The sequence below is a fragment of the Strigops habroptila genome, assembly GCF_004027225.2.
Source record: "Strigops habroptila isolate Jane chromosome 13 unlocalized genomic scaffold, bStrHab1.2.pri S16, whole genome shotgun sequence".
NCBI classification, from domain to species: domain Eukaryota; kingdom Metazoa; phylum Chordata; class Aves; order Psittaciformes; family Psittacidae; genus Strigops; species Strigops habroptila.
In genome coordinates, this window is record NW_022651054.1 from 9604489 (window position 1) to 9614308 (window position 9820).

The following is a 9820-nucleotide window of genomic DNA, read 5'->3' on the forward strand; positions in this document are numbered from 1 at the left end:
GCGGGGCAGCTCATCCATCTGGGGGCAAGATCCCTTCGGTTCTTTCTCAGGCTTCGACTCTCTCTGGCTGTCTGAGCCCCAGCCAGGAACGCCTCGGTGTCAGTGGCGACTCCAAAAAAGCTTCACACAAAAAAATAAGGGGTGGTTTTAGATCTTCTAACGAGATCACCAGAATAATAGCACCAGCTTCCTGCTGGAGCCAGGGTCGCGGGACGTCTTCCTGGCCTGGGTCAGGCAGAGGGACCTCCTGTTCCCTGCCTGCGGCACGGTGCACCGCGCCATGCGGGCAGCACGGAGCCCTTGGTGCTGCTCGACAGCCTTCCCAGCCCCAGGGATCACAAATCATCCCCCAGCCAGCACTGAGACGGGGGGAGAAGGCAGCTTTGGGATGAAGTGCTGTCTCCGAGCCGTGCCGGGAAGCCTTGGCAAGGAGCAGGGGAGCTGGGAGCGCTGCCGGGGTGCCGGGTGGCCCTGCCATGCCCAGGGCGCAGCGCACAAGGAGGTTTTGGGGCACAGGATGGGGACAGTGCAGTGTGGGATGGTTCTGAGCTTCACGCTGCTCATTCTCTCCTTGCAGATGATCCCATCCATTTGCTCAGGGAAGTGGTTTTGCTGACGGACGACCGGAACCTACGAGTCAAAGCGTTGACCCGCAACGTGCCGGTGCGGGACATTCCCACCTTCCTCAAGTGGGCTCAGGAGGGCTGAAAGGGGCCGAGCAGCCCCTGAGCAAGTCACGCAGCCTGTGAACGGTGGGAGACCGGCTTCAGCGGCAGCACCTCGCCACCGCCTTCCAGCCCACCACGAACAATACACGCCACGTCTTCAACCCACCCCAGAATGGCCAAGCTGAGAAGGGGGTTCCCCCCTCTAAGGGCAGACCAGCCAGGAAGGTCATTGCTGTGGATGGTTCACGTGGAGGCTCTGGGACGTTCAGGGTCCCACCAGCCTTTGGGCAGTGCCAGAGTGGAGCTGGTGAGCCCCGCTGGCGAGGGAAGCTTTGGGTGAGCCCCGGATCACCAGCCTTCTGCTTAGTTTGCTTGGTTGCAGAGAGCTCGAGTCACGAGTTGGTGGCTCTTTGGGTTGGTAGGCTGCATAGGGCAGAGACCAGGGACACACCAGCGCAGACTTTGGGATTGCTTAGTCTAGCTTGTGCCCCTTGGAGAGGCCGTGGACATCAAGGGCGGGTTCCCTCCTGCCCCAGCCTGTTCGTCCTGTGTGGCCCAGGCAGCCCCTTCCCCACCCTGCGCCCGCCCCACGCATGGGGTGCTGTTTGTGGAGGTGTTTGTCCTCTCCCTGCTGCAGGGTTTGCTTGTTGAGTTTCATTTCTTTCAGTATAGGTTAGTTTTCAGGTGTATGCCCTGCCTGCTTTGCTGGGGGGAGGCTTCAAACACCCCCAGACCCCCACAGCTGCTTTCTGTCCTGCGCCGTTGCCTACCCCAGCCATTACCTGCCCGTTTCCTCCTCCCCAAACCCTTTAGTCGCATCCCTTTAGACATGTTTTTGACCTAAGACTCAGCGTGAGGCTAACAGAATTCTCCAAGGACCCCAGAACCAGCTGTCCCACAAGTCCCATGTGTCCTTTTGTTGCCACGGGCTCATCTTTATGTGTGGGACCCTGCTTCTGCTGGAGAGATCTGCGGCTGGGAGGGTCCCCTTTTGAGTTGCCCGTTCACCATGGATGGAGCTGTGAAGGGACCCCACTGCCTCATCACTGGGTTAAACTACAGTGCTGGGGTGCTGCTGAGCCCCCACCACCACATTGTCCCATCAGCAAGTGTCCCATCCTCAGCCCAGTTACACGCCAGATACAGAAGCTAAGAGGGAGCATTAACCCGCGAACCGGAGCCGCTGGAGCTCTGTCAAGCCCCAGTCCCACGAGCAGAGGGTGGGAGTGACCCTTCGGGGTGCCACGGCCGTGGGATGAAGTGTCAGAGGTGGCAGAGGAAGCAGCAGGATGGAGCCCAGCGTTTTCCTTCCCTGTGTGGGTGGCTCGGACCCGGTGTCCGCATCAGGAAGCGCAGCGTTATCCCTGCCCAAGCCTAGCCAGCGACGGGGACGAGGGTTGTGCTCACTAACCTGTGCTGTTCTTCACCCCAGCCTCGCTGCCCGTGAAGAAGGGTCTGTGCTGCAGGGCAGAGCCTGGTTGACAGAGACTTTGGGGTGCCCGTGCCTGCTGTGGGGTGCGCAGAAGCAGGCCCACAGCACACACAGCACCCACACCCCAGCACGGTGCCCAGCACCGGTTGTGAGCAGCACACAGACTTTGCCTTCTCCACCATGCTGGGTGTGTTTAAATATTTGCTTTCTAACAGAGCTGCCCCAGGGCTGCTTTGCAAGGCCCTTCCCGGGGTACGCTGCAGTGACACTGACCACCGGCAAGAGGTCTGGGTGCCACCAGATGAGCTGGCACAGCAGCCTGGGGCCATCAGTGCCAGGCTGCTGCCCCGAGCCCCTGCGGGGAGCCCGTGTCCGGGGCAGCGTTCGGGTTGTTTTGGTAAGATGGTTTTAATCATTTTTAGTATTAAACATTTCTCTGTGCAGCGCGGCCTCTCATTTGCCATCAGCGGGCGAGGTGCTGTTGGAGTTGGGGCAGGGGTGGCACTGGGGAGGGATGGCAGCGGGACACGTTTGTGCTTCCAAAGACAACCACGGCTCTATCCCACCTTCATATGCTGCTCCCCTCAACCAAGGCAAACCAGATACACAGCAAAGCTCCTCACCTCCCCTCTGGGCATCTCCGCACCCACCCAACACAGCCTGAACCCTGCCATTGTCACCTCTCAGCACCGATCAGGGTCCCGCCCCAGAGAAGGATGAGGCCACGCACGTTTAATGTCACTTTATTGCTCATTTGGTTTCGACTATATTAAAAAAAAGAGAGGCAAGGAGCCCATGTACAAACTGGACGTGATACAGAGGGGGGCCGGCGGCTGCCAGCTGTGCTTCGGGTGCTGCCAGCCCTGGGGACCCCAAGGAAGGGACAAGAGGGGACCCTGGGCAGGAGCGGCCAGCTCGGGCTAAGGCACAGTGGCTGCGAGGCCTCGGGGACAGTCCACCCCACGGGGGCCTCGTGTGCAAAGGAGAGGGGGGGAGAAGCTTCACATTAGCCCCAGGCAGAGGGGTCAGGGCACGGGCCGGGGAGGGGGGAGCTTTGCCCACACTGAGCAGAAGGTGGGTTTGGGGGGTCCCAGGTCACCGCAGCCCCACGCATCCCCCAACCCCATAGCTGACAAACCAGACCGCTTTGTCTTTGTCGTGCCCCCCCCTCCCCGGCCCAGCCCGGCCACGCTGGGGACGGGCATCTTTGGCAAATAATAACAATAAAACAGAGAATTTGAGGCGAGGGCGAAGCCGTCGGGTCCCCCCCCCCGGGCATCCCTGATGGCTGGGGCAGTGCCCAGGGGCTCAGTCTGTGACAGGCCCTGCCCCAGCTCCCGAAAACACAGGGGAGCCGCCGGGATCAGGCCAGGATCGGGCCGGGAGCTCAGTGCTTGCTCTGGTGGGGGTTCCCCAGCCACCCCCCGGCCTCGGCCACCGTCCCCCCCATGCACCCCCAGCACCGTCCCCCTCTGTCCGTCTGTCCCCAAGCTCCCAGCATGGCCATAGAGGGGGGTTTGGAAGGCACAACCCAGCCCCATGCTCACCATTCCCATCGGGAAGGCTGCCGGCAGCTCGGACGCATCGCTCCAGCCGCGACGGATCAACTACTCACGGGCACAGTCCGGGTCCCGCCGTGGCAGAGCCGATGGCCAAAGGCCGGGGTGATGGGGGCAGCCACCACCAGTGTCCCCCTTCGCCCGGGGTGGCCCTGAGGTAAGGAGCGGGCTCATGTCCTCCAAAGCCTCGGGGTGCAGCCCGGCCTCACAGCTTGTGCTTCGCTCCCAGCAGTCCCCCGTGGCAAGGGGGGAGCCACACCACAAGGTCAGTCCCTGAATTCCCGGCTTCTCCCGTGGCGGGACGCGCCGTCCAGCCGTGCCGGGGCAGCTCTCATGGGACCCTCCGCTACGAGCCAGTTCTCCGGGGGCCATCGGCAGCACTGGGGGACGAGCACCCATCGCCTCTTGTCCCCAGCTCCACGCGGGGCAGCGAGGGGAGCCCACAGCCCTCCTCACCCCCCGGCCGGGCCGGCGCTAGGGCGGCGAGTATCGCTCTATGGTCCGGGCAGCCTCGGCGTGGAGGTGCGGAGCCTGCACCAGCACCTCGGCCGCCTTGTCCTGGCTCAGCCCCAGGTGCTCGGCTGTGAATTTGGCCAATGGGTAGAGGCTCTCCATGGCCTTGGGGTCGCTGAGGAAGTGCGAGGTGTGGGAGAGGAGCTCGGCCGCCTTCTCCTGCTTGAGCCCCAGCTGGTCGGCAGTGAGGCGGGCCATGGCGTAGACGCTGTCGGGGAAGTCCAGCTTGGCTTTGCCGTCGGGGCCGGCCGCGTGCATCTTCATGTGGCTGATGAGGTTGCGCTGCTGAGCGAACTTCCCACCGCACACCTGGCACTCGTAGGGTTTCTCTCCCGAGTGGATGCGCATGTGCTCGGTCAGGCGGTACTGGCGGGTGAAGCGCATCCCGCAGGCGTCGCAAGCGAAGGGCTTGAGGCCGAGGTGGCTGCGCATGTGGCGGGTCATGGTGCCGCGCTGCGTGAACTTCTTGCCGCAGATGGTGCAGGGGTACGGGCGCGTCAGCCAGTGCGTCTTCTCGTGCTGCCGCAGCGTGGCGGGGTCCTTGTAGGACTTGTCGCAGGATGAGCAGCGGTAGGGACGCAGGATGTCACCCAGACCCGGGCCACCTTTGTCCAGGAAGGGCACAGCCTGCTCGGCCGCTGCCTTGTGATACAGCTCCTCTTCGTTGTGGGCCTCCACGTGCGCGTTGAGCTGCTCGGAGCTGGGGAAGCCCTTGCCACAGGGGATGCAGACGTACAGGTTGTCACCCAGGCTCTCCGGCTCGTAGCCCAGATGGTTGCAGTAGCGGTCCAGTGCATCGCCGGGCGAGGGGCCCTCGCTGCTGCCCGTCTCCTCGCTCGTGCTGTTATCAGGCTCCAGGTCGTTGCTCTCCACGCTGGGGTAACGAGGCTGCGGCGCCGCAGGCGGCGACTCGGCCTTTTCCTCCCGCTCCAGCTCCTTCTCCGCCTCCCCTTCATCCAAGTAGGGACCGAGGGGCTCGTGCTTCATCCAGCGGTACATCAGCTCGCGCCCGTCGGCACGGGGCAGCGGGGGCTCGGCGCAGGGCGGCGTGCTGCGGAACGGGTCCGGCGCATGCGGGTGCCCCCCAGGCTCACCACCCGGCGGGGAGTCCTTGTAGGCAGCGGCGTGGCTGGCCAGGAGGCCGGCGCTAACGGGGGGGCTGTCGTGCCGGGGGGGCAGCGAGGGCTCGTGGGGTTCGCCGGGCAGCAGGCGGTCGGTGGGTAGGAGCTGGGTAGAGGGTCCGGTGGGGCTCTTCTTGGAGAGGTCGAGGCCGCAGGGCGGTGAGCAGTGGCGCTCGGGCGGGCACAGCCCGTGGGGGTGCAGCGGGGTGCCCTGGGCGGCCGAGGCGTACAGCTCCCCGCACTGCGTGTTGAGTGGCGCCGACGGCTCCACGGACGGCAGGTCCACGGGACGCGGCGTTCCCGAGTAGCAGGCCTGGATAACCGGCGTGGCGGCGCGCAGACCCCGGCCCAGCTTGTAGGGTGCGTAACCCCCGCGTAAGTGGCAATACTTGCCGCTGCGTTTCAGCTTCTTCTTGCACAGGGCCACCAAGCCGGGGATCTGGAGGTAGCTGGCGGCGGCCAGCACGGCGCCCAGGCTCTGCTCGCCGCCCGGCTCGCACTCAGCCAAGCGGCCGGTGTAGATGAAGTCGAGGATGAGGCGGAAGATGCCGGGGCTCACCATCTCATGGTCCAGGTTGAGCAGGTTGTCGTGCACCACCAGCGACTTGAGGTAGGCGCTGCTGGCCGCCAGGATGTTCTTGTGCGCGCGGAAGAGCGCGTTCTGCACCACGATGATCACGTCGCACAGGAAGCCTTTGGTGCGCTGCGTGTTCAGCTGCAGCAGCAGCTGCCGCGAGTGGCTCGGCACCTCCATGGCGTCCAGCATCCCGCTCCTCACCCGCCGCCCTGCAACACACCGCCCCGTCCGTCAGCGCCGGCACAGACCTGGGGGGGGGGGGTCGGTGGTTTGACCCACACGTCGGGGGGCTCAACCCATGTGGGTGTATGTGGGGGGGGGAGGTGGAAGGGGACGGTTGGGGGCTCAGCCCCGCACGCTGCTGCGTCCCGGCTGCTCTGTGCGGCCGCTCGACCGGTGCCACCGCTTATATGGGGGCTCATTTCGGAGCGGGCCGGGGGGGGGGGGGGCTGGAGGGGGGTGAAAACCCCCGGAGGGTTTTGGAGAAAGTGACATCACCCGCGGCCGCCGCCAGCGCCGCGCCCCGGCCCCGCCAGCGCCCGGCACCCCCGCGACCACCTGCGGCAGCGGCGGGGACCCGCACCGGTGCCCCCCAACCCGTGTCCGTCCTCCCCCCCGGGGCCGCCGCTCGCCGTTACCTGCGCAGCGCCGCTGCCCCGGCGTTACTCCCCGCCGCGCCTCCCGGCTCTTATGCGCCCCGGTCCCGGGAGGCGGCCGGTGGTGCCCCCCCCACCGACGCCCCCCGCCCCCGTTTCCTCTCCCCTCCACACCCCCCACCTCCCCGCTCACCTCGGGACCTCCCCTCCCCGCCTCCGGTCCGGTGCCGGGCCCCCCCCGCCCAGGTGGGTAAAGCCAAGCGCCCGCGGAGCTGCGTTTTGGGGTGTTTCTGTCTCTATCTTTAATATTTCGTTTGGTGTCCCCCCCGTTTCCCCTTTACCTGGGCGCCCGGTGGCCTCCGCCAACCAGCCGAAGTCTCGGTGAACTCTCATGGCTCAGCCCCGGGGGGGCCGCCGCCGGTTGCTGTTCCCCTCCACCCTCCTCCTCTTCTGCTGCTGCTGTTCCTCCATACCCCGCGCTCCCGGCCGGTCCTACGGAACGGGAGGAGGAGGAAGAGGAGGAGGAGGAGGAGGAGGCGGTGGAAGAAGCAGCAGCGGTTCCTCGGGGTTCCCGACGCCGCCAGCTCGGAGGTGAAACCCGGGCTGCGAACTCCCCCTGACCCCGGCCTGAACTCCGAGCAGCGCCGCTGGCTGTTAAAGGGACGGCGGGAGGTTTTCCTCCTCCCATCCCCGGGCGGGGCACCGACAAGCCGGGCCCCCCCCATCCCTCCCTCCCCTCCCTGCCCATCCCGGTCTCCTCCTCCTTCTCCGAACCCGTTTTCTACCCCCTCCCTGGTCTCCTCCCGCCTCGACCCCGCCGCCCCCTCGGGGGTCTCCATCCTCTGGACATCAGCCTTTGCCCGGAGCCACCGCGCTCCCGCCCCGCCGGGGCTCCCCGGGGGCTCCCGGCCCCACTCGGTGGCTCCGGGTAAATGCGCTTGTGTGTCCCCCCCATCCCGCCCCGTCGGTACCGCTCGCAGGGCGCCATCTAGCGGCTCCGGTGCGTTCCACCGCCGCCCGTTACCGGAGGCGGCTCCTCCCTGCGCAGGTGCGCGGTGGGACCCGACGGGGCGGGCGGTGGGGAAGGGTCCTGCGAGGGTCCGGCTGCTGCGTTCGCTGCATGGGGCTGGATGCTGACCCATGGAAGGGAGGGTGCAGCACCCACTGGGTGCTGAGTTGGGTGCTGAGGGGGGACCCCAGTGGGTGCGGGTGATGTGGGGAAGGGGTTTTGGGGAGGGGGGCGGAAAGAAGCAGCCGGCCCTAATTTGCTGCTGGTGGGGGAAGGCAGAAAGCCGGGGGGGGGGCGCTCAGCGCTGGCGCCCAGATGTGCAGCAGCTGCGGCGGCTCGGGGTGGGCCGGGGGCTTGCGGTGGTTTGGGATGAGGAGGAGGAGGAGAAGAAGCGGGGGGGGAGCACCACGTTTCTATCCCTCAAGCGGCTGCTGGGCCGGGGGGTGCAGCTTCGGGTCCCCCCCGAGGCGCGGGGGGAGCTGCCTCTCGCTTCTTCGCACTTTCGCTTCTCCTTTCTCACGGCCGCAGCCTCTTGCACAACAGCAAAGCAGCGAGATGGGCACCTCCGGGCCGGCTGCTCACCGGGGGGGGGGGGTGTCCCACTGGCACCCCCGGCCTGAGCAGGGCACCCTGAGCGTTGGGGACACTCCGGGTGCTATAGGGCTTCACCCCATAACCCTGGTCCTTCGGTGAGTGTCATCCCAGCCCCTGGGGCAGGATTTGACCAGCTCTGAATTTAGGAGAGAAGAGGATGGGTGCTGGCATGGAGGTGGTGGCGGCCGCATCCCAGCTCAGCATCCCTCAGCTGGAACTCATCCTCACGTTCCCATCGGATCCAGCTCATTATGGGGACACCACCCTGTCGACCAGCACAGGCTGACACTGCCCATGGGCACCACCTCAGAAATCCCCCTCCCTGCTCCCCATCTTTGGCTCATGCCTACAGGAAGCATCGGGATCCTGGGAGCGGGACGTGGGCGACCCTCATTACAGAGCCATGGTTTAATCCCAACTCCCCGGGCACTAATTTCCTCCCCTCCCTTTATCGTTTTCCCTGTTCCCCCCCCCCCCCCCCCAATTAAGGGCTGGAAGTGTTTCAGGTTCTGGCAGCGAGCTCTGGACGTCGCTGTGAGCGATGGCTCCCGCGGGCTCTGTCCCGGTAATTTATGGGGCTGAGCTGCATAAATCACTGCAGTGAGCGGCTCCCAGACAGCTGCTCCCCCTGGGGCCGGCCGGGACCCCCGCCTGCCCCAGCTACCTGCTGAGTGACGCCGAACCCTTGGGGCAGCCACCAAGGTGTGTGTGGAGAGGGGGGGAATGGAAAAACCTTCACCTTTTCCACCCATTTTGGCAGCGATTCCCCCATTCCCGGCCTCTCCCAGCAGAGGAGGGGTGGTTGGGTGCCCGCAGGGTGTTGGGGCAGGTGGAGGGGCGTTGGAGCAACTGATATCCCCGTTCCCACCAGGCTCTGCCTTATGGAGGCATCCCAACCCCAGAGCTCAAAACCTGCTGGGGGTCCCCCTAGATGGATGGGGCTTAGAGCAACTTGGTCTAGTGAAGGTGTCCCTGTGGCAGGGGGCTGGAGCTGGATGAGCTTTCATGTCCCATTCCCTCCTAGGATTCCTTGATTCTATGACCTGTGGCTCATGCTCAGCCCTGAGGGATGGGAATGGCCGGGCAGCGGGGCCGCGGGCAGGGAATGGGAGCGTGCAGGGAAAAAAAAGGGGCATTTTCGCCTCAATGTGCTGAGCAGATTGGAACCAGCTCTGCTTAAGTCATTGGCTCTGTTGGGAGGTCTGAGCTGGAGCGTCTCCCGCCTGTGCCCCCTCCCCACGATCAATCAAAGTTGCAGCAAATTAGCCCAGATGCTGGGAGATTCGGTTCAAATCCAGCTGTGGTTTGGATCGCGTTCGCATGCCTGGCTTCATGTGGGACCTGGGCTGTTGGACAGGATACAGCCCCCCGGTCTCTGCAGGGCCCTGTTTCCCAGCGCAGCCTCTCCCCAAAGCCCACACACATGTCTTCCATTACGGCGCGTTGGCCAGCCGGGCCGCATCCGGCACCGCCGGCAGCCTCAGCCCCCGCTGGCAGCTCACACTTCATTCTCCCGATGGAGCTGGGCTATGGAAGCCCCCCGGCCCCATCACTGCGGCCCCTGTGTCTCCTCTGCCTGCGCTGCTGGGCTGAGGCCGTGGAACTCGTGACAGCGCTGAGCTGCTGGGCTGGAGGTGAATGGGTGATGCCCACCCTGCTCATGGGGTGCCCACACTGAGCCCTGCCTGCTTAAAGATGGATTGAGCCACAGGACCCTGTTGGGGTGCCTCCCAAATAAGAGGACCCCTGTG

General features: G+C 65.4%; 2 protein-coding genes across 8 annotated transcripts in view; one reads left to right on the forward strand and one right to left on the reverse strand.

Annotated features, from left to right (window-relative positions):
* SMG6 (SMG6 nonsense mediated mRNA decay factor) overlaps positions 1-2839 on the forward strand; it is a 107814-nt gene extending 104975 nt beyond the window's left edge. For all 5 annotated transcript variants that reach the window (XM_030472923.1, XM_030472921.1, XM_030472922.1 and 2 more), the window contains one exon: positions 578-2839. In XM_030472923.1, the coding sequence (XP_030328783.1) occupies positions 578-708 (131 nt within the window). In that variant the 3' untranslated portion in view covers positions 709-2839. The remainder of the gene's footprint in view (positions 1-577) is intronic.
* Positions 2828-7153, reverse strand: HIC1 (HIC ZBTB transcriptional repressor 1). 3 transcript variants are annotated; one of them, XM_030472932.1, is made up of 2 exons: positions 6808-7153; positions 2828-6079 (listed from the first exon to the last, which is right to left on the reverse strand). In XM_030472932.1, the coding sequence occupies exons 1-2, from the start codon at positions 6857-6859 to the stop codon at positions 4134-4136; spliced, it is 1998 nt and encodes a 665-aa protein (XP_030328792.1). In that variant the 5' UTR covers positions 6860-7153; the 3' UTR covers positions 2828-4133. The 3 variants fall into 3 exon arrangements, with proteins under 3 accessions (XP_030328792.1, XP_030328794.1, XP_030328795.1); XM_030472934.1 differs by having other exon boundaries at positions 2828-6118; positions 6808-7100; XM_030472935.1 differs by lacking the exon at positions 6808-7153 and adding an exon at positions 6509-6527.
* Positions 7154-9820: the final 2667 nt, after the last annotated feature.